The following is a 23,522-nucleotide window of genomic DNA, read 5'->3' on the forward strand; positions in this document are numbered from 1 at the left end:
TAGAGTCCTTCTTAAATGGGACTACCTTTTTTTTGCGTAGGTCTTTTAAAGTAATAAAAGATGATACTTTTGAAGACTTGCCAAAATAGCTTCATCAATGCCTGTATCCTGAGGAACAGCACTGAGGTGAACGGGTCCTTATGGCCTGAGTCATCCTAAGGGTGGGCTTGTTATCTGGTTGAACCAGGTTGATGACTGGATATTACTCCCAGAGTCTGGGAGGAAGGTGTGATGGGGAGAAGTTTTTTCTTCACTTCTCTCCTATCGCAATCAACTCTGGGCCACAAAAGAGCAAGAGACATAAATAAAAGGGGTGTAATCCATGGCAGTTGTTTTGGAAGATTTTTCGGTCATTCAGAAGCGGAATGAAATTAAAACTCCTATCAACCATGTGGATCATCGTTTCTCCTTTTTACACCACATGAACCTAGGACCCACTTCCCCCTAGTAAAGCCTGCCAGAACTTTAGACATTTAGCCTGAACTCCTTTCTTCCTTGGCCCCTTCACTTAAAGCCACCCAAAATGAACTGAAGTTTCAGCAAGCTCCTGACTGTAATACCTTTTAGGTCTAATGAGTTGTAGGATATCAACTAATTTAAGACTCCAGGGACCATTTGGGGGAAGATTATTTAAAACCAATTTAATTTGTAAACACTGTCTTATTTTTTGCAGTAAGTAAATGAGTAGGGCTACCATCAGTGACTTGAAAACATCTCCATCCCCAGATGAACAGTCCAACTGTATTAAGTGCTTAAAGATGAATGGTAATTGTCAGTGGCACTTACTTTACAAATTGCAGCATATACGCAATTTATATTACATACACAAGTTACTGGTGAAGGCACCTTGGAATCAATTACGTTTCATTTGTAAAATCCATTACTTTTTATTTGGCCTGGAGTGTCAGCTTTTTCTTCTTTTTTCTCCCCCTAATTCCTACAGAAATTGATGTGATTTCTGTAAGTAAGCTCAAGGCAAAATGTAAAACTAATTTGAATGCTTCCATAGAGTTGGTTATGATGAAATTTGCACAGAATGATAGGAGTTATTAATGATCTCATCTCCTCAGAGGTCACTGTGTAAGAAATTTCAAGTGTAAGTGGGCAGAACAAGAAGGTTTACTTAGTGAAAGAGAGGTTGCAAAGATAGAAGTGGCCTGTAACTTCCAGGTGTCCTACCCTCTGGACCCCGCTTAAAACAATTCTCCTGGCAGATTTCTACTTCGGGAATGCAGTTCTAATTCTAACATGAACAGTTAAAGGAGAAAATAAAAATAACCTTACAGTTCACTGTTTAAATTCAAAGTAAAAACTCTGCTCTCTAAGAGAGATGGGAGGTTTGACTCTACCATCAGCAGTATTATCAAAGTCTAGTTAAACTGTAAAAGGAGATTTTTAAAAAATTATCTAGTGAAATTGTCTAGTTCTACAGTGCAATATTTAACACCTGTTTCATACATGGATTTCATTGCCACAAGCCACAGGAAGCACGTTTAGCACCATGTACCCACCCTTGGTCGGATCTCCAAATTCACACGTTTATGAAGACATAATGAATTTTACAGGGGAGAAGACTAGCTCCCAAAATGTAGGCTCTCAGTGTCCATCTTAGTTGGAAAAGAACAATGAGGAATTTAAATGTTTGTTTTTGTTCAAATTGGTGTTAATGCTTTATTTTTTTTTCCTTTGTTCTTTTTAAAGTTTTCAATATGTAGAATCCACCAGTGATTGACTCTTGAGACAGAGATGCAGAAATAAACCTCCCACTTTAACATTTCCAGCTCCTGAGTTCCATGGGGTCCCCAGGTGGCCTCAGGAGACAGGGTGCCCGCTCCTTTTGTTTTTTAGTTCACTTTTCTGTGTTGAGACAGTTCTCCTAGCGTTGCCCCTCTTGGTTTGAGCCGGTCTCCATGTTTGTCTTTATGTCTTTACGCTCATTTCTTCATTTCCTCCTCTGCTTCCCGTCAGCCTCCCAAAAAGATATGGGATTATACTCCTGGAGACTGCTCTATCCTTCCTAGAGAGGATAGAAAGGTAATTCCACTGTGCGCTGTGTGTGTGCGCTCTGGCCTGGCTAGTGTGCGTGTGTTGTGGGCTTTTTTCTTTTATTAAATCCCCCCCCCTTTTATTTTTAACTTGATTGTAACTTTTTTTTTTTTTTTTTTTGGCTTGGTGATAAAACAGTTTAACAAAGTCTCTAAGACTTATACTAATGTGTAGAGGTTTTTAAAGCAATTGCTTATTCTTCTGACATATAGTATGTGTCATAGTCACCATACTCTGAAAAAGAGAAAATAGGTATTTCCTAAAAGGTAGGTTTTTGGGGTCTGTGTAGTTCCTCTCTCTAGCAAGTAGAGTTTTGGAGCTCTGATTACCACAGGATTTATATTCTCTATGCCTAATGTTGCATTCTCTGTTTTCCTGTCTTTAACTCATTTCTAGTAAGCTCTTGTGTTTTAGTCATGCCATCTTTGCCTTAGTAATGTATGATACTAAACAAACTCATTTTTCAAACGTAACCTTCCATGCTGTCTGCCTTTCCTCCTAACTAAAACACTCTTTCCCATCTTTTCTTTCTTGAACCAGACTAATCTAGAAAAAGATCTCAACCTCTGCCAAACAGAGTTAGAGGCAGATTTAGAAAAAACGGAGACGCTTAATAAAGCACCCAGTGCAAACCTGTCACAGGTATTTCCGAGTTGTTCTCGTGCCCTCAGTTCCCTTTGCTTTCTTCTTTGTTCTATGGTTTTTGATGTAGTTGGGGTGATGAATGGGTATGCTGGGCATTTTTAAGCTGCATGGCTTTCTGACTCCTGTTTTAGATCACCCCTGACCCCCCAACTTAATTTTTGTTTGGATTTCTTTTGAGCTTGGCATCTTCCTTAAAGGGGATTTTTCAAATATATATGCAGGGTGGCTGGTGATTTAACTGCTCCCCCTTACCCCCGCTTACCATCCTCTTTCTCTGCTTTCAAGGGGTCACCCTTTTAACTCCCCTTCTGCCCCCTTGTGTGTATACCTTCTCTGAATTTTCAGGGAGCCTTTTTGGGGCAACTTCCGTGTCTTTTTTGCAGCCTTGGGAGATACCAACCTCAGAGATCATTTTCCAAAACACAGCGGCTGTGATTCGAGTGCCTCTTGCGTGCAAGGCACTGTCAGAATAGTAGTATTTGTAATTTGAAAGGTCAGAAAGTTCTTAATGAAAAAATGCACTCTGGAGGCCAGAGAGCCTGGCCACAAGCGTTTGAAACTCTGCCTACATTGATATTTTTAAAGGGAGCTATGTCCCAATGTGGTTTATTAAAGGATATGTCAGAAAAAGAGAGAGTCCAGGGTAAATGGGCTCCCAAGGCGAAGAAAAATACCAAATGTTTGGAGAACTACCCCCAGGGCTCCCTGACAAAACAAAGGAGATGCTTACAAGGAAAGGGTATCTTTATAGAAAATAAAAAAGGAATGCGGACACTGCCGATGAGGCTGGGACGTCCACAGACTGTGGCAGGAGAAGTGGAAAAAATGCTAACGGACCATGTTATTCTTAAGCAGAACTGAGACAAGGAGGGTCAGGCCACCAGTGTGTGTGACTTGGGTACGAAGTCATGTAGAGCCAGAGACTCAAAGCAGGTGATTATGGCCGCAGCCAGGGGGGCCTGGGACAAGAGGGGCAGAAGCCAAGCACTGCAAGCAGATCCAGGGGAGTTAGGATTTGGGAATTCAGAGTCACCGAAGGACGAGGTAGCCGGCAGGACCAGCGGTTAGGCCCAGGGGAGCACAGAAGGTGAGCGACGGTGCATGCCATCAGGCAGATGCGTGACGGGGTGAGCATAGTGGGGCGCTGAGTCTCCAACCAGGGCGGAGACTGGCACCAGCTGTAGCTGCTGTGGGAATGGAGGTCTGAGCTGGGTCTAAAGGAGAACTGTGGCTGCAGGTAAGTCCTGAAGTGAGCTGGGGGGCCAGAGGGGAGCCCGAAATGAATCAGCAGGCACTTTTTTCAAAGTACTGTAATAAGAGTGGTCCTGTAACATGTGGCAGGATGGACAGCAGCTAGAGAACTACTGCAGTAACCGCAGCCTCCTTGGGGCAGAGATGGCATCCAGTACCTACAACCCTGCCTGGGGCTAGGTGGGCCCGAAGAGGTGTCTGATGCATGAATGAGTCATCTTGGCATTGGTTCAATTACGCGTTGCCCGTAGTCCCTAACGTGTGTGTGACGTGCTGAGGGAGGTTCTAAATCAGCACAAGAGTGGACTTTGCCTTCAAGAATGTGACAGCTTAGTCACACTCATAAATAAAAGATCTCCAACAGTACACAGCAGTGCCTGGTAAGAGCTAAATGAACGCTACGGCCTCTAAGTGTTCAGAAGAGGGGGAAATCTTCCAGGAAATCAGGGAAGACTTCTCAGGAGTCGGCCAGGATCTTAAGGGATTGATGGAATTTAGGTACATGGCGAAAGTGGGGGCCATCCATTTGAGGCATGGTAGAGAGCACAAAAGTGAACGTGTTTAGGATGGATTCAGGAATAAAGTAGATGAATTCATCTGTAATAGAAAATTTGGGGTGATAATAGTGGAAGGCAGGTTTGGGAAGAGAGGGTTGACCCTGGGTTGTAGAGACTCCAAAAATATGGTTAAAGAGATGGTTGATTTTGCCCTCAAGTCAATGATGTAATTCAGGACTAGTGTTTTAGGAAGGTTAGTGTCCTCGCTCTAGAGAGGTTGAACTGAAGGGATAACCTCCAGTTGGAGGTTGAGAGGTCAAGGAGGCTACTGTAGCAGTCCAGGCATGTAGGGGTGAGTACTCCAGTGGCACCAGCATGAAGGAATGAGGGTAGATGTGAAATCACAGAGGAAATTGCAGTGGGACATTTTAACTAATTGGTGTGAAGAACAAAGAATTGGGGAATGGGAAGGAGACACAGACAACTGTAGGGTTTTCGCCAGGAACCTGGAAGAATGGGGACATCAGTATGTCACATAAGAAAGGTGGGGAGAAAATCAGTGCAGAGGTAAGGTGAAGGAGGTGGTTTAAGGTGGTTTATTTTTGAGGTGTTGGTTTGGTATCATATAGGGAATATCCAGTACACAGTTGGAAATAGAAAACTAGGTCTCATGAGAGGCAGGGAGGTCGAAAGTCAATCCGAGTCACCTGAAGAGAAGTGATGGTTGAAGCCCTGGGAGCAGGTGGAGACACCCAACCTGGGAGTAGATTACAGATAGAAGAGAGAGTCATGCAGAGAGAAAGGATGGGAGACAGGCAACTACCCATCGGGATGTTGGATGACACAGAACAGGAGGAGAGGGGCAGGTCAGAGAAAACCAGAGTGAGGAGGAAACGTGAGAGATGGAGCAAGTATGAGAGTTGCCCGAGGGGTCCCCCAAAAATAGACTCTGAGGGAAGGTCAGTGCACTTGGTAACCAAGAGGCTTCTAAAAACTTCCGAGGTTGCTGGGTAAGTAGTTGATGGGAGGTAGAGTATGTGGTGAAGAATCAGGGGAGCCTCCAGGGATACAGCACTGATTGGCAACATGTGATTGTGGAAGGAAGGAAGGAAGGGGGATGTTTCCAGAGGACTCAGCAGGCTTGTGCAAAAGTTCTTCCAAGATGGAGACCCACAACGGGGCAGGTGCCAAGGCTGGGAGACCAGTGCGGGCAAAGGGACTGGAAGGATGGGTGTGGAGGTGAGAGCAGTGCCTTCTCAGGAGCAGTGGGGGTGGAGGGCAGAGGAGGGCTGGGGGTGAGCCCCTGACGAAGGCTGCCTCCTCTCCCGTCATCCTCCCTCTTTCCCAATCTCTTCCTTTTCCTTCTCCTGGTGTTTTTCCTTCTCTCCTTTCCCCAAGTACCTCTTCTCCTCCACAGAGCTTGTTTTCCTTGAAGTGGTCATTAGTAGAGGTAGGAGCTTTTGGTTTTGGTCGCGCTGTGTGGTTTGCGGAATCTTAGTTCCCCGACCAGGGATCGAACCCGTGCCCCCGGCAGTGGAAGCGCAGAGTCTTAACCACCAGACGGCCAGGGAATTCCCAGGAGTATCTTTAAACGTTAACTTTTATGTTGATGTATTCAACTAACACATTATTTTTAAAAACAAATATATTGAACCCTTTGCCTTTCTTTCTCCAAGACAATAGAAACCCTAAACTCTGTAATTATGCTGCTTTTTCTCTGCATAGACTCTTGGTTTTCTTCCTTGTGCATAGGGGCCTGTAATTTGATAACATGTTCCCTCCCGTCACGCTGAAATGGTCATTAATAGGTTTTGTGAAACTGCATTTCTCCCAATTTCCACACTTCTCAATCTGCAGGGGTAAATAAATGATCTAAAAGTACAGTCTTTTAAAATGCATTTTTTAAAAAAATCTTTATTGGAGTATAATTACTTTACGATGGTGTGTTAGTTTCTGCTGTATCACAGAGTGAATCAGCTGTATGTATACACATATCCCCATATCCCGTCCCTCTTGCGTCTCCCTCCCACCCTCCCTATCCCACCCCCCTAGGTGGACACAAAGCACCGTAAAATGCATTTTTGTATGTTCTGTACCTGAAGTGTTGGGTGACACTCTGGTTGAGGCATGTGGGTGCATGAAGGAGTCTGGTGGGCTTGGCAGGGGCTCCGAGGGTGGGGGGATAAGCTGCTGGAGGGTGCTGTCCATGTCACTAGTGCCTGTTGCCAAGCGGTGGGCCATCTTTCCAGTGGGCCTGCGACTGGAGATAAATGTAAGGAGTGGGGCGTCTCCCGACCCACCCAGAGAGCCCTGGTTGCAGCCACTGGGAGGCAAAAGCCCAGAAGTCCTCCTTCTAGAGAAAGAGCACCGCCTTCCACCAGCACTGAGACTTTTCCAGCCGAGCTCCCCATCTCCCAGAGGGCTTCATCTAAACTAGGAAAGGAAAGGGACTTCTCTCGTTTTCCCCTTGGCTTGAAATATCTGAGTCGAAGTAAGTCATCTACATTCTTTTTTTTTTTTTTTTTTTTTTTTTGACATTTACAGAGCTCAGCAGTCAGCCCCACTCCGGAAATTTCTTCAGAGCCTCCTGGATAGTAAGTTATCACTGTTTACATGGCTTGATGTATTAAATATCAGAAACGGGAAGAGGCTTGTGTTGTATTTTGTTATCAGTCTAGTGGATTTGAATGATGTACAGTTTGGTGATAAGTAGCAATTATCGTCTTCAAATTATTTTTTTTCTCCTCCTTTTCCAAATTAATTTTGTGTTGATTCATTTTACCTTTGATAAGCTTTTCCCTGTGTTGGCATCTTTACCTTTAGAATGTGTGCTGATCTTTGGGGGAACGGAGTGTGTGACTAAGGCCACATCTGGTATAAAGGCGGGGGTGGGGTGAGGTCCTCGGGCTGGACGTATCACAAGGAAAGATGGAGCCAAGAAGGGGCTAACTTGTCTGATTCTCAGAGATCTTGGTTTATTCCCCCATACCAATTCTTAGAATTCTGCCTGAGTGATGAATGCACTCCCCACGCACTTCTTCATGGGGTAACCACCAGACTCCTTTCCCGTCCCCAAACCATCCCAGGTCCTCTCCTAGATTACTTGTCTTTGTACTTTACTATGCAGCTGTTATCCCAGCCGAAAATGTTTCAGTGCTGCTCCCTACCCTTACAAACATGGTGAATAGCCAGCACTTTAGCTTGTATAAATGGGCCCTAACGGATCCTTCCTATACCCAGTCTCATATTAGTACCTCTTATGGCACTTACTGCTGTTGCTGTATACCTGACTTATGCTCTTGTATTTTTATAACTATAATAAACTATGAACTCCATGAGGGCAAGGACTGCATCTCCACACTGCCTGGTGCACCCTATAGATTTGGGAGCTGTTCTGGTAGGAGCAGCTTCTCATCTCATCACCATTATATCATCATCTGTATCTCATTCTTTGAAATATGACAAGGAGGAAAGGCACACTATTACCTGTTCCATTTGGGTTGGGTAAGTCCACAATGAGCAAAGTTCACCTCTTCAAATAGACGCCTGACTTGGTCTGAATGCTGAGTTTATGGGGGCAAATATTATGGTCACTTGGGCATATCCAACCTATCATATCTTGCCAAAGAAGGCCTTTTGCAAGAGTAGTTTCATTTGAAAGTCAGTGAGCTGGGATTAGGGCACTTTGGTGAAAAATTGCTTCAGGTGGCTGGCTGAGTGAATTTCTACCAGATCTAAGGCACTATGCTGGGTATCCTTTTTTTTTTTTTTTAATATAAATTTATTTATTTATTTTTGGCTGTGTTGGGTCTTCGTTGCTGTGTGCGGGCTTTCTCTAGCTGTGGCGAGCGGGGGCTACTCTTTGTTGCGGTGTGTGGGCTTCTCCTTGTGGTGGCTTCTCATTGCAGAGCACAAGCTCTAGGCGCGTGGGCTTCAGTAGTTGTGGCACGAGGGCTCAGTAGTTGTGGCTCATGGGCTCTAGAACGCAGGCTCAGTAGTTGTGGTGCACGGGCTTAGTTGCTCTGCGGCATGTGGGATCTTCCTGGACTCTAGGACTTGAACCTGTGTCCCCTGCATTGGCGGGTGGATTCTTAACCACTACGCCACCAGGGAAGTCCTGGCAGGCAGATTCTTAACCACTGTGCCACCAGGGAAGTCCCTATGCTGGGTATTCTAATTGGAGCATAAGATGCAGTCCCCTAATAGTTTCAGGGGCAAAACACGCAAAAAAATAAATAAATAAATGTTAGTAAATAAAAAGGCAATGTGGCAACTGAATGAAATAGATTGTAGAGGTTAAAAGTATTCAGGAGGCAGCTCCCACAGGATATCAGAGTTAAGAGTGCAGGTCTTGAATGAAATGATAATTTTAACGACTTATTGAGCATTTACTATGTGCCAGGCCCTGTGCTTAGCATTGTATATACTTTACCTCATTTAGTCCTCAACATTTCAGGATCAGGCATTACTTTTTAATCCCCATTTTATAGGTGAGGAAACAAGCACAGAAAGGTAGTGTGTGCCCAGGTTCCACAGCTGTGTGTGGCAGAACTACCACCAGAGTAGGAGCAATGACGTTCTAGGCCAGGAGACCGCCAAGATCTGCTGGTGGCAGCAGTAAACTCTCACCTGCACCAATGCTGATTCAAAATTGGGTAATGAACCAAAGGCATGCTAGGGTTTACTGTTTTGAGTGATTTAAAAAACAGCTTAACCATTTGTGTAATAGTGTGTTAGCAGGATTGAGGGGGACTCATGCAGACTTTTTAAAAGAGCAGATTGCTTTCAGACACTCTGAGTACTGGTGTACATAGATATTTGATGTGTTAATTTACCAAGCACTGTATTTGTATCACAGAAATAGGTCCAGAGACCTCTGTTTTTCAGCCATAGCCCAGCTCTCATGAAACACTTGACAGGAATAGATGAGCTTTTCCCTCCTGCCGTTCTTCCATGTGGGGATTTTTCAGTAATTCAGGCTTGGTTTTCTCCCAGTTTGTTCAAATGAGTTAGGTTTTTCAGTATTTGGAATTGGTGAGGAGTCAACATAAGTGTATCAGTGCCTGATACGTATGAAAATGCACAATAAGTGTTTGTTGAATAAATAAATGCATCTGTGAATCTTAATTAACTAGAATCCAATTTGCTTAGCACTGAGGCAGGCTGCTTGTGAACTGAATCTGGCCCCTTTCACTGAATGGACACAAAACATGTGAAAGAAACGTTGGCAAGGCTTGACTTAACCCAAGGGCTGAAGAAAGAGGAGTCACCGATAGCCCAGGATCAAAAACTCTGTGGTCACTGGAGAAGTGATGGTGTTGTGTTAAATCTACTTTCACATCTTGAGCAGACTGCAGTTTAGCATTTTATTAGCATGATTCCATATCACAATATTAGAAGAACCTGGGAAGAGAAAGGAAGAAATTCACCCATAGCCCCAATATCCTAATACAACATCAGTCCTTCCTCTCAAAAAATATATCTTTCATACTTGTAATCATAGTGTATGTCCCATTTTGAATTTAATTCCCTGGAGTTATCAGATCTATAAGTCAGCGGTGTATTTTCATCATGACTTATCATTTCGGCATTGATTGGCACGAATACATTTTTTTGCCTAACCAAAGAGCTTTACTTTATTTGGCCAGCAGGTGGCACTCAACAACAAGCTGCTCTTTCCTAAATGGTGATGGTCCACTAGAGAAAACATTATTTCCCTTAATCTAATGTAAGATCAAAACACAAATCATTACCTGAAGAGCTACATGAAAGATTAGAGACTCCCCTGGTCCTTAAAAATGTCAGAAATCTGTGTGCTTGTAGGCATGTAATTTCATAGAATCATTTTTTTCCGCTAATATGTATTTGGTGAACAACAGTGCTAGACACCAGGCATACAATGATTCATAAGATAAACTGCCTGGCCTCAAGGGGCTCAGAGTGTCATTGGGAAATTACACACTTGTACATGACAATCAGAATGCAGTGTGGTAAATTCAATGATGGGACCCAAGAAGGAGTAAGCATCTCTGTTTTGGGGAGAATGAAAGAAAGGTTTTATAGAGCAGCAGCAAATAAAAAGTGAATGACAGTAGCATTACATTATAAATACAAAAAATTTTTTTCATGCAGTACAAAAGGCTTTAAGATTGTCTAGACTCCCTTCCCCAAAGTCTAGAAACAGTTACTTTCTTTTTTTTTCCTGAAAACACCAAATGATTTTCAACAGTGAATTCATGAGGCTGGAATTTTTTGTTTTGTCCTCTGTTGAATCTCCACCTAGGAGAGTGATTGACACTTAGTAGGTGCTGAGTAAATATTTGTGGCATGAATAAAATCAGCAGTGGAATGACAAATTGAGATCTTCTCTAGAAATATCATTGGCAGTGATTTGCAGATATGATTGGAGGGAGTCAGGGCTGCAGGCTCCGGGAGTGGTGATGTGCTTCCAGCAGAGGTATAGACAAGTGGTCATGAGCAGTCCTGGGAGGGAGAGAGCAGGATTAATGTGAGCTCTGTCAAGGGCAGGGAGTAAGCAGGACCTGGTGACTGCTTAGGTCTGGGGAGCAAGGGGAGGGAGGAGGGGGTTGATGCCCCTGGATTTCTGGCTCGGGTGAAGGAAGACAGAGGAACAGAGCTGGGGTTGGTTTGGGACAGGTTGGGTTTAAGATGCCTGAGGACCATGTCGGTGAGGGTGTCTAGAAGGCAGTTAAATGTCTGTGTCTGGAACTCAAAAGAAAGGTCTACATAGATTACGGATTTGAGCGTGGATTTCATGGACAATCTCTTTGCACCTTTTAGTTTTGCAGATGAAAGAAATTGAGGCTGAGAGAACCAGATTGTTTCCAAGTTTTTAAACAGAGTGGGTTTGCCTCAGCAATCACATTCCTCGTTGGAGCCGGGCTGGAATCACAGCCTGCCAGGACCCTGCCTGTCTCCTCCAGAGCCCTCCTGGTAGCATGATTGAAACAGTTGGGCCTAAGATGATTGCTCTCTTCTCTCACTTTACCCTTTCAGTGAGTGTGTGTTTATTGAATCCCCCTTGAAACTCAGCAGCCAGCTCTGCATCTCAGCCAGAGGGTGAGTTCTCCGCACTGTCCCCCCTCTCCCCACCCGGCTTGCTCTTTCCGAACCGAAAACAGCTCAGCTCAGGCTACGGAGGGCTGAGCTGCTGAATTTGACTTGTTTTGTGAAGCAATCGGGGGCTGCTAGTCCTGATCGGGCCTTTCTCCATCAGCCTGGCTCGTTTTCCCATCTTCTCTGATCTGTTTGAACACAGCAAAGACCCAGGAACTCTGTGACCTTCTGCAAATGCCTTCACCCCTCTGGTCCTCAGTTCTGGGGACAGTGGGACAAATGGTACGTCTTTCCAACATTAGGAGGTCTGATGGAGATGATATATTTAAAAACATTGGTCAAGAGCTTTTAGATACTGTTTTGAAACAAGGAGCCCCTAAGTTGCAAAGTGTTACACATGTGGAAAAAGCATGTTGGCTTTGGTATCAGAAAGAAAACAATTGGCTAAAGCAAATCCATTCTGAGAGGTTTCCTGAGTGCTGGTTTGTTGTTCTGGTGGGGAAGCAGGAAAAAATGGTGATAACGGGTGGAGTAAAGCCAGAGGTGGGGTAGTGGTGGGAGGGAGGGAGGTTCTGACAGCTGGTGCGGTAGAGGCGGTATGGGGTCAGGCAGCTGGTCACGTCTGAGAGTCAGCACCAAACAAAGTGAGGAGGAACTAGGGAGGATTGGGTGGGAGGTTCTGACTGAGGCTGAGGCAATTCAAGGGGAAGGACAGCAGAATAGAAACTGCCGTCAGGCACTCCCCCAGTGCCGAGGGGGATCTGGTAACCCCAAACCAAGGTGAGCAGGGCTTTAGAGACTGTCCCCTCCCAAAAAGGCTGTTGGTCGGTGAGCCTCAAGGACATATATGCATGGATCTTAGTTGAGGTTGTACAAAAAAGGAGAAACATGTGGTTAAACTGAAGGACAAAATCAGAAAATGCAACCAAAAAGAAGAGGGTGGACGGTGAAGGGGAAATTTAGAAAAGGGGCAGATTTGTTTTTCATTGTGAAATTCAAACTTAAAGCCAGTTTAGAAGAGCTTACCTTTATTTAAATTGGCAGATAGTGCCACAACCTTGCAAGTCACCTTTAGGGGTCCTCCAGCTCTCTAGCAAGAGGTGACGGTTTTTACTAATCAGAACCTGGGTGGTGTCGGTGAACGCCACCTGCAGGCAGAAGCAGGAGAGCCAGAAGCAGCATGGGTGCAGCCATTGTCCCAGAGCCTGCGGGAGAGAGTGGGCACCTCCCAGCAGGGACCAGGCGGGCACCAGTAAGGACAGCCAGCCTGAGCTCAGGCCGTCCTAATTCCCTGTAGTTTTTCTCTTTCCACCCCTCTGATGACTCCATGGTCACTGATTTCAGGAGCTAAGAGCCCTCAGTGAATGTGATATAATCCTTATACTTGTAAAAGAATTTCTAAATACACAATTTCACAAATCAAAGCATATCCTTAATCAGATCATATGTGCCAATTTTTACTTTCTGAAAATGTGACCTTTTATTCATTCCACAGATATTTATTGAGCATACTCATGGCCGATTTAGTCTAGTGGGCACCTGCAAATAAAGAGTGTTTCCCCATCCTGACCTTTCCAGAGCCCTCTCTCTGAGACAGAAACCCTGGAGGGCTGCGTGTAGACTCACTTCATTCACGTGCCTTTTTTTTTTTTTTTTTGGCCATGCCGCTGGGCTCACAGGATCTTCCCTGAGCAGGGACTGAACCCGTGTCCTTGGCAGTGAAAGCATGGAATCCTAACCACTGGGCCACCAGGGAATTCCCATCATTCACATGCTTTTTGTTCTCAGCTTTGAGGGTTGTTTTTCTTTCCCCTTAGATTCCCAATAATGTTCTCCTGTCTTGGCCGAGGAAAGGGCAAGAGATTTGACCCCCTGACCTAGGCCAGAGATAATGAGGAGGGGCCTGGGAGAGCCCTGATAGCCTGGCAGTCCCCTGAATAGAGCACATGAAGCCCTTAAAGCAGTGGCGGGCACATGGCAAGGGCCCAGGAAGTGGTGGTGACTGGGAGGGGGTGTTACCAGTGCTGGAAGCAATGGAATTGCTCCGGAGAACTTGCCTACTTTGAGGTGGAGACATTGCCTGTCCTACCACAGAATTTCCACCTCTTTTCCACTTCTGACTCCTGGCTCTGGATACGCTTGTCCCGGGGGTGCATTCGTGGCAGGTGGCACTCAGCGGTGATGACGCACATGGAGCTCCAGCATTCTTAAGCCCTGTTTCCCCGTGATGTGCGAGCCTGGGCTCTTGGAAGGTGCTGCCTCCTAGGTGGTAGGGAAATGTTAGAGCGGCCGAGAGTACCGTCGGTGGTGCCCGACGACAAGGTTCAAGTTCCAGCGCCGCCCGTCCACTGACTGTGCCAGCTTTGATGAGTGCCTGACTCTCCCGGTGCCTCGTCCTCATCTGAAAATGGGGAAAGTAGGACCGTTCGTGGGAATTAAAGAGAGAATCATCATCGGGCACTTAGCACATTGCCCCGCACATAGGCCATCTCACCAAGCAGGGTGTATGGCTGCTGTTGCCGTCATTGTGTGTAACTCTGGGGACCCAGAGTCTGCGGGAAGTATAAAAATGATTGTATGGTGATGCATGGATAGAAGGAAAGAGATGGACAGATGTATGAGGAAGCAAATGCAGCCCAGCGTTCCTTGTAGAATCTAGGTTGGGAGTGGTATATGGGTGTTCACTATTGTAATTCCTTAAACTTTTCTTTCCGCTTGATAATGTTCATAATAAATATTGGGATGAAGTAATTTCATCAAGCTGTTTACATCTTTAGAGCTGGAAAAATTCCATATTGATACTGGTAAATGGAATTTGGTAGAACTGAAAAGCAGCCTAGCAGGAGCCTGAGTGCTTTTGTGGAAAAGGGGTCATCACTGATCTGAGTGAGTGTGTGTGCACGCGCGTGTGCGCGTGCCCACATGTCAGTGTGTTGGTGGGGGAGGGCATAGAAAACTGGAATTAGGGGAGGGGGAGGGTTCAGTGAGTAAGCGCTCTTAATATTTTCTGTGCCCCACCTCATTCCAAAAAGGATTTGTGGTAACTTGCAAAAATACCTAGACTTTCAACAAGATAAAAATAAATGAAGGATATAAACAAGCAATCGTTTATACTCATAATACATGTCTTAAGGTGCTGAATACAAATTTTGAAAGCAGTGAATGGGATAAGAATACATAGAATCCCAGCTTCCGGTTGCACCTGGGGGCTGATTTTCCTGGAGACCCAAGGCAGCTGGGCCACCTCCTTTCACTGTTGATTTTAATGCTCCATTGGTCAAAGCACTTGTGAGGAACAACCCAGAAAAATAATCCAGCTGGTGGACTTGAAATGGCCAACTCTGGCTGGCAGCATGTCAGAAGCTCCACTCATGTCCTTGACGGTCCCATCTTGTGTGCAACCACTGGGCCCCCAGAGCCACCTCCTGTCTGCCCCGCCCCCTCCTGCCCTCCATCCCCAGGCAGTGTTTCTCAGAGTTATTCTTTTAAAACACAAGGCAGTCATCTCAAATAGAGCACCTTGCTGTTTAGACACGATTCCGGAGCATTCCGGGGCACCTGTGGGCCTGCCTTGTCTGTAGAGCGCTATGTCTAAATAAGAATGCCCTTTAGAAGGGACGGTGCTTGGCTGGGATGCCAGGAGGTGTGTTTCCTTGTCCTCAGCTGGTAATGTGCTTTTTTAGAAAACTGTTAAAAGTACTAAATCCTACTCTCTCTTTTTTTTTCTTCTCTCTTTTAAAATTTCATTGTTCTCAGTGTATTTTCTTCCAACTTCCACGCGGTGAAGAGGGAATCAGATGGGGCTCCTGGGGATCTTACCAGCTTGGAGAATGAGAGGCAGATTTATAAAAGCGTCTTGGAAGGAGGAGATATCCCTCTCCAGGGCCTGAGTGGGCTCAAGAGGCCATCCAGCTCGGCCTCAACTAAAGGTAACTGGGCGAAGCCTGCAGGCCTCTCGCCCATCCACACGGCTATCAGGATATCTCTCGCCCATCCACACCCGTTCCTGGGGTGATGGCAGCGAGGGTGAACCTCCAGCTACTGGGATAAGTTTTGACTTGTTCAGATCCATTTCCAGGCCACTGAGCCCTCCTAGTCCCCTCCTCTAGTTTCTCACCGGCCATTTTTCTTTCTGGTATGAATAGTTTCCCTTCCTTTGAACCTCAACCTTGCTCTCCCTGAAGCATCTCTCTCTTTTTTGTTCTGATTCCCTTTTCTTAGAAATTAGCTGAGCTTTTCCTAACTCTAGCAGGGTGGCCATTTTTCTTTGCATCTTTGCACCTGCTTTGCAGCACAGATTATTTTGCTTCCGGACATCGACTGGAAATTAAAACAAAAAACAAAAAACCCCTTATGACAAATGAGCATGTTACCTCTCCTTTTTTTTTTTTTTTTTTTTTTTTTTGTAGCAGCTTTCAGCTTTAACCTAATGGGTCTGTTTATTTTATTCTGCATGCTTTCCAGTGGATCATAAAGGTGGGAATGCTCACATGATTTCTTCATCTTCAGTTCATAGCCGAGCGGTTCACACTAGCAGTGTGTTAGGCCCCGGGTGTAAGCACAAGAAACCCCTGTCCGCTGCGAAAGCCTGCATTTCGGAAATCCTCCCCTCCAAGTTCAAACCCAGGCTCTCTGCTCCCAGCGCTCTTTTGCAGGATCAGAAGAGCGTCCTGTTGCCATCCGAAAAGGCTCAGAGCTGTGAGAACCTTTTTGTCTCGGTTCCTCTGAATGATTCCAAAAGAGGCCTCCCCCTGCAAGTGGGGGGCAGCGCGGAGAACCTGCTCGTGCGCTCCCGGCGGGACTACGACGGCAGGTCGAGCAGCACCATGAGCCTGCAGGAGTACAGCACCAGTGCCAGGAGGCCCTGCCCACTCTTGAGGAAGGCTGGCCCGCAGTTCACCATGCTCTACCGAGATATGCACCAGATCAACCGGGCCGGCCTCTTCCTGGGGTCCGTCTCCTCCTCCAGTGTGCGGGATCTTGCCTCCCACTTCGAGAGGAGCGGCCTGGCATTGGCCAGGGGCGAGCTGGGCCCCAGCCAGGAAGGCTCGGAGCACATCCCCAAGCACACCGTCTCCTCCCGCATCACAGCTTTCGAGCAGCTGATTCAGCGGTCCCGGTCCATGCCGTCGCTGGACCTGTCCGGCAGGCTGAGCAAGTCCCCCACGCCCATGCTGGCCCGGAGCGGCCTAACCTCTGCCCGCTCGGCCGAGTCCCTCCTGGCGTCAACCAAGCTCCGGCCCAGGGAGGTGGGCGGGCTGAACGCTGGGGGCATCTATGCCTCCCCGGCGTGTAGCCGGATGGCGGACCCCACCTTGGGCTTCAGGGGCCTCGTGCCTTCCGAGCCGCTCTCCGCCTGCTCGGACGAGCTGGACCGCTGCTCAAACGTCTCCAGCGACAGCCGAGAGGGCAGCAGCGGCAGCATTCACGGAGACTTCCCCAAACACCGCCTCAACAAGTGCAAGGGCACCTGCCCGGCCTCCTACACCCGCTTCACCACCATCCGTAGGCACGAGCAGCAGCAGACCTCCCGGCGGCCCGACTGGCGCCCGGATCCCAGGGGGGACAAGGGCACGCTCCTCAGGAACATCTACCTAATGAGCCCCCTCCCTTTTCGGTTGAAAAAGCCCTTCCAGCATCCCCCCAGACAGCTTTGTCCCGGGGACTTCTCGGGCCAGAAGCCAGACCCCCCCAGTCAGCCCCATCAGGACGAGCCCCCCTCCGGGGGGAGGCCCTTGGTTCCCAGACGCCTGTCTTCCCGGCACACCATGGCCAGGCTGAGCCGGATCTCAGAGCCCCCTCAGGAGAGACCCGCGGCCCCGGAGGTCTGCCTGACGGCCTTTAGAAATGGGAACTCTCTGCCGTGCTCAGACCACAGCCTGGATAGGAACAACAACCCCCAAAGTGAACTGGGAGCGTCCCTCGGAGGTGGCCTTCTGTGTATTTGCCCAGTCTCCTCTCCCACCTCTCCACTCCGCTTGCTTTGTTCCCTCCTCCCGTGTGCCCTTGGTGCTCATTTTCTGGTCCGTCCTTTGTTTTCTGTTTGTTTTGCTTGGCAATTAATCATAGCTCATAGTGGCTGCACTTCTTTAAAAAACAGATCCCCCATGTCATTTAGACTAACCACCAAACTCTGTTTCGAAAGAAAAATTGGCCGTTTAGCTCATCTGAGAAATTTGTTCATTTGAACTCCTGAACCCCTTGCAGTTCACACCAATCCCAATTCACCCTGAGGTTTTTTGAGAGGCAGCCTCCCTCGGTGGCCCTGTGTATGTGTGTGTGAGTCTACAGTGTGTGTCCCTGTAAGATCCTGCACGCCTCTTAATAGGGACACTTTTCAAAGACGGTCCTGTCTTTGCTCACCTTTTGCCTCTGATTAGTTTTCTTTGTATGAAACTAGTTCACAAGTAAATCCAAAAATCGGGAGGGAGGGCATTTGGGTTTTTTTCCTTCAGAATTTGAATACTGACCACCAAACAACGACGGTACAAACTTGATATTTGTCATGGATGAAAGGTGAAATCTTTTCCCAATCTGGTTTCCCACTAAATCTTTGCCTGTTTTAACTTTACTTTATTGTTTTGAAGATTCAGAATCACCAAGGCATTTTATACCAGCTGATTACTTGGAATCCACAGAAGAATTTATTCGGAGACGTCATGATGATAAAGAGGTAATCGCCCCCTTTGAAATCTCTTAGCTCTTGTGCAGATAAAAATATGAAGGAAGTAGACATTCAGGGAGGTGACATGGCCTAGCAGTTAGAAGCAAACATTGGGATTTTCACAGGTGACTTTTTATATGATATGAGCTCAATCACTCCTCTTTTAGTCCACTTTTCCGAAGAGTAGGACTGATTTTCCCCAAGGTGCTAAGTTCCAAATGCCAAATCTGCCTGGGAGGTTCAGAAAGAGGTTGCCCACCACTGCATTCAGTGCCTCTTAAGGGGAACCTAGAGTCCTTCCCCCTAACCCCCGCCTTATTACTCTCCAGGGAAATCCATCCTCTATTGGCACAAAGCACAGTTCATATTGAGAAATGTGCAGTAGGAGAAAGAGGAAACTGAAAAAGAATAATGCCCATGATACATTTTATAAAAACAGTTTGAAGAAGTTACCTTTAACTCAGAAGAAGAGAGATACCCCAATAAACGTTGATAACCCCTCTCCCCCAGAACTTCAGGATATAGACCTTGTCCTGCAGCTACTGAAATGTCTGTATTGCAGTGATCTGACTGACGGGGCCGGGAAAGGAACGCGTTCTCTCGGGATTTAGGAAGAGGTAGTTCTGCACATCAGCTAAATGGGTAAAATCACAAGCTGCTGTTGTGATGAAGTGTTATTACGAGGCGTGTTCTCTAGACTTTGCATTCCCAGAAGAAAGGGTCCTATAGCTTAAACAAGCTCTGATGAGTGTTTTCTTGCAATGAAGAGATGGAAGAATTGCTTTGAACCTGGTGGCAGCAAGGGAAGGTGTTCATGTGTATACAACTCTGTCCTTTTCCCTGTAAAGTCTGAAGCCCTTTTTCTGTGTTGTGCTGTTTTGTTGAGGTGGTTTCAGAGCTTAGGGGGATTTTCCTTAAGGATTTAGGGTAAGGCTGACATTGAAGAGAGCTGGAGGGTAACAGTCATTGCTGCCAGCTAGAGAGACAAAGGACGAATAAAACCACAGCTCTGCCCTTCTCCGGGCACAATACAGACAGTGCTCAGTAAGACATTTGCGCCTGTCTGTGAAAAGAAACAGGAGGAAGCATTTGATGGACAGAATTCTTTGTGATAACAAGGTGAAAAACTCACAATGGATGTCCATCTGGCCACAGAGCAGACTCCTTTTTGTCACTGTCACTGAGATACAAGATTCTACCTATCGAAGCCTGGCCTGCTGTGATGAGGGAAGGTGACATTCCATTTCAGGAGTATAAACCCTAGCATCCAACATGGAAGGTTTTGTGATAGAATTCTTGTCTACCACATGGGAAGCAGATTTTACTTTGCTGGTTTAGCAGTTCAGAGGGTGAGCAGCTTGTTTCCTGAATAACGCTGGCTCACAGGTCCTTGGGTCTTTATCCCTGTTTTTTGACTTATGTGTTTCAACTATGGGAATGATGGATTTGCTGAGGTCGGATTCACACACTGGGTAGGGAGCTCTGCTCCGTTTGCATCTGTCCATTCCCATTGCTACAGAAACAACTCACATGTCCCAGCTCAGGGAATGCCAGTCCTGGCATTTTTCCATGCAAGTGGCTTATTATTAACATTGATGATAATGGCATTTCAGAAAACAAGAGCCTGTCAGTCCTGGAAGGGACATTAGTGGTCATCTGGGCAATTCCCTTGTTTTATCCAGGAAAGGACTGCCACAGGGCAGTGGCTTGCCTCGGGCCACATAGCCAGTTACCTTGTACCAGTGGCAGAGCTGGAAACCAGGGCTCTGCCGTGCTTCACAAAGCACTTTCTCACGTCTTTTCTCATTTAATCTTTACCACAACTTACCTGAGCTCTGGAAATCCCACAGCCATTTGACGAGTTTTTGCTTTATTACTGGTAGACCCTGGAGAAGAATAGAAAAATGGGCCCACCATCCTTTGGGGCTAGGTGTCACTTAAGGCATTCAATTACCTGCTGGGAGAAGACTAATGCTTTATTGAGAATGCTCAGAATGATCAGTTCTAATCAATGCTTTCCTGCGAAGAATATTAATCCCAGGAAGGTATGATTGGTATGGAGTAAGAAAACGCATTAAAATTCTCTTCCATAGGGTCCTTTCGGTAGGCAGTGAGGACATTTAGTTAAATGGAATGTTGTTTAATTATTTTAAAAGGCCTTTAAAAATAGAAATAGATGACTATTTCCTTAATTTAGGAGAGAATATTTCTTCTAAACCCAGGTACCATTATTCTTAGTTTATCTCCTATATTTATAGTCTACCTCATTCCCTTAAACCCCGTTTCATTTCACCTAAGGGAGAAATAGTTAAGTAGGAAGTACAAGGTAAGTGATGCCTTCTGTCAGTCACATAAATAGCTTTTGGTGCGTGTGCTGAGGCCTCCTAACAATTGTACTCGGAGGAAGGGTTGGCTGGCCTAGGAGAAGGGGTGCCACGTTTTCTGAAATGGGTATCTCTACTCTCTTGAGCATAAAGTAGCAGGAATAGGAAGCACAAAGATGACCTGCTTGCCATAGAACCACACAGTAAAAGCCCACAGCAGTTTTAATAGCCTGATTTGAGCAGGAGGAATCAGCCAGCCCTGGTCCCACTATGGGAACTCATCACTGCCTGAGCGAGGGAAGGATAGCACTTGCAGCCTCCCACCATGCTCCATGCGCGTGAATGCTCCGGACGGACCCCCTGGATGCCCTGGCCTTGGCCGCCTTGTATCAGGAGGCAGGAGGCTTTTGGCTGAGCCGGGAGATAGTCTGCAGACAGCGTAACCGTATGGGACCCAGCATTCCCCACATCCCAGTGTTCCCCGGTTTCTCCCTGCAGCGCTATCTCCTCCCTACACAGAGCGCACATGGGTGGTTACAGCGGGAACCTTGCAGTTGCGGCCATAAAGCCCCTCCAACATCTGTTTCCTCCCTATTGACCCAGCACCTTTTTCCTTAGTTGTTTTTGTTGGCAGTTTTCCAATACCCTGGACCAGATGATTCACAGCCCATTTTATGCAATTTCATGGCAGAAACTTTTAGCGGACCAGAGACGACTTAAGCGTGAGCAAGAAGAAGCCGATATTGCAGCTCGACGCCACACGGGCGTCATTCCGACGCACCATCAGTTTATCACTAATGAGCGCTTTGGGGACCTCCTCAATATAGACGATACAGCAAAAAGGAAATCTGGGTCAGAGGTCTGTTTTGGTCACCTCGATCTGCTGCTTGACCCAAAGCAATATTTGCCTTCCCTCGGCATTGCCCTCTGTAGGCCAGATTACCTCTCCAAACAGCATCTGTCATCCTGGCTTCCCTTAGGCTTGCTTTGGCTCTTCTCTGGCTGGTCGGTGGACATGATTCCCATTATGTCCTGTGCTCTGTATGTCCAAGCATGCCTGGCTGCGGGACCGGGATCTGCTGGCGCACATCCTGAATGCATGCCTTAGAGCATCGGCTGCCTTCATGAGTCTGGTCTTCTCCATCTGCATTTTATCATGAGACTGTGTTGCCTGTGCACTTTGCTTAGACACCTATACCTTAGTTCATATGCATTAGTAGCTATGGTGTGGACAATTACGAGGTTCTTCTTTGAAGAGATGGTTTAGTGAAACTTGTATTACATGCAGTACTGCCACTTGGTATCCTACGATGATTTAATTGACTGAAGTGTTCAGTAGAGCTGAAGCCTCACTGAGGAATTTTGAAAGCCAAACCGTTTTGCAGTGAGGGTAAGCCATGGAGGGTAAGAGCTCTCTGAGAGAGATTTCCTTTGTTGCCTTAATTTTGACATTTCTCAGCTGAAATTATGAAACTTAATATTATACAAGGAACAAAGAAGTACAAGCCTTTGAAGTGATTTTATCCAGGCCTTGGCCTCCCGCGTGAAGGTCAACATATTGAAATTCTTGTGCTGGCCAAATGCTGCATCTTGCATCAGCGTTTGTTTTGCCACGTGATCCTTAAGTAGCCCTGCTGAAGATTAGCTCCTTTCAGGGAAGCCTGTGTGTCTGGGGCTTGGGGAGGATTGGGGAAATGGGGCAGTGACACCAAAGTATATACAGTTGTATAATCGTTCAGTGTAATAGCCAATTAAATATTCATGTCTCTATCTTTTGAGTGACAGAGGCACCACTGGCTGTTCATCAAATGGTTTGGGTTTTGTTTTCTTTTTTAAAGAAATAGAAGGTGACTGTAACAAAGAGAGAAAAGGGGGAACCAGACTAGAAGATGAAAAGCTGGGGAGGGGAAAGAGACTCTAAGGTGATAGAGAAAAATAAAATGTAATAAGGAGGAGGCAGAAATTAGCAGGAGTTACTCAGATGCAAGTGAAGTACAACTGCCAGCCCTCAGCGTTCCAGCTCCTCAATACCACCCTGTTCTGCAGGCTCTAGTGATGGGTTATCCTCATTCCCAGGCCTACCTGGTTGTGAGTGGTGGAGAAGATGGGAACATGCAAAGGCACCCTAGGGCTGCCTACCCCACATGTAGATAATACATGCAAATGAAATGCAACCAGGGCACAACAACCATGGACAGAGGCAGGCAAACTCTGCCTAACCTGCCTTGCCTCCCTTCTAGAGCAGAGGTTCTCAAACTTAAGTGTGTCACAATCCCCTAGATGCTTGTTAAAATACAGGTTGCTGGGCCCCATCCACCAAGTTTCTGATTCTGGGGCGGAGCCTGAGAATTTGCATCTCTGAGCAGTCCAGAGACCACATTTTGAGAATCACTGCCCTAGATGTCGACTGACAGACATGGGACAATAAAGACCAATGAGTCCCACGTGCACCAGGCTATGTAGATGTACTTCTGTACCATTCAGTAGAATTTGGATGACCACTAATTTGTCCAGGACCCTGTGAGGGGATAGAAACAAGACTCAGACTGTGCCTTTGGGAAGCTGGCAGTCTAGTGGAAGAGGCACCCTCAGAACAGTTACCTCTGTTGTAGTAAGTAACACAATGCCTTGGGAACCAGAGGAGGAAAAGATAGATTCAGCCTCAGGAGGATGGAGGAAGATGAAGAAGGAGATGATGCTTTGTACAGGCAATATGACTCATATAATATGTCTTAAGAGTTCAGTGGAATCAGTGTTTCTCAGTCTTGAATAATGTATGGATTCCCTTTGTTGAAAAAAAATTTTCACCAACCCGATTGGGTTGACCTAAGCCAATTTACAAATTAAATAGTAAACTGTACACCTATACAATTTTTATTTAATAATTATAAATTTAATTGAGAACTGATTAATATTCATGTCTCTATCTTTTGAGTGACAGAGGCACCACTGGCTATTCATCAAATGGTTGGGTTTTATTAATTTAATTGATGGTTGATATAATTTTGCCTGAACTCA

At 46.2% G+C, this 23,522-nt stretch overlaps 1 protein-coding gene across 50 annotated transcripts in view; it reads left to right on the plus strand.

The window, feature by feature from the left end:
- Nucleotides 1–23,522, plus strand: part of SORBS1 (sorbin and SH3 domain containing 1) — a 238,682-nt gene that overhangs the window by 183,039 nt on the left and 32,121 nt on the right. For 45 of the 50 annotated variants that reach the window (XM_059900779.1, XM_059900787.1, XM_059900790.1 and 42 more), the window contains 6 exons: nt 1,969–2,034; nt 2,587–2,688; nt 6,984–7,033; nt 15,273–15,445; nt 18,104–18,189; nt 21,196–21,363. In XM_059900779.1, the coding sequence (XP_059756762.1) occupies nt 1,969–2,034; nt 2,587–2,688; nt 6,984–7,033; nt 15,273–15,445; nt 18,104–18,189; nt 21,196–21,363 (645 nt within the window). Of the gene's footprint in view, nt 1–1,968; nt 2,035–2,586; nt 2,689–6,983; nt 7,034–15,272; nt 15,446–15,980; nt 17,445–18,103; nt 18,190–21,195; nt 21,364–23,522 lie in introns of all 50 variants that reach the window. The other 5 variants (XM_059900791.1, XM_059900831.1, XM_059900793.1 and 2 more) reach the window with 2 other exon arrangements.

The sequence above is a fragment of the Balaenoptera ricei genome, chromosome 16, assembly GCF_028023285.1.
Source record: "Balaenoptera ricei isolate mBalRic1 chromosome 16, mBalRic1.hap2, whole genome shotgun sequence".
Lineage (NCBI taxonomy): Eukaryota > Metazoa > Chordata > Mammalia > Artiodactyla > Balaenopteridae > Balaenoptera > Balaenoptera ricei.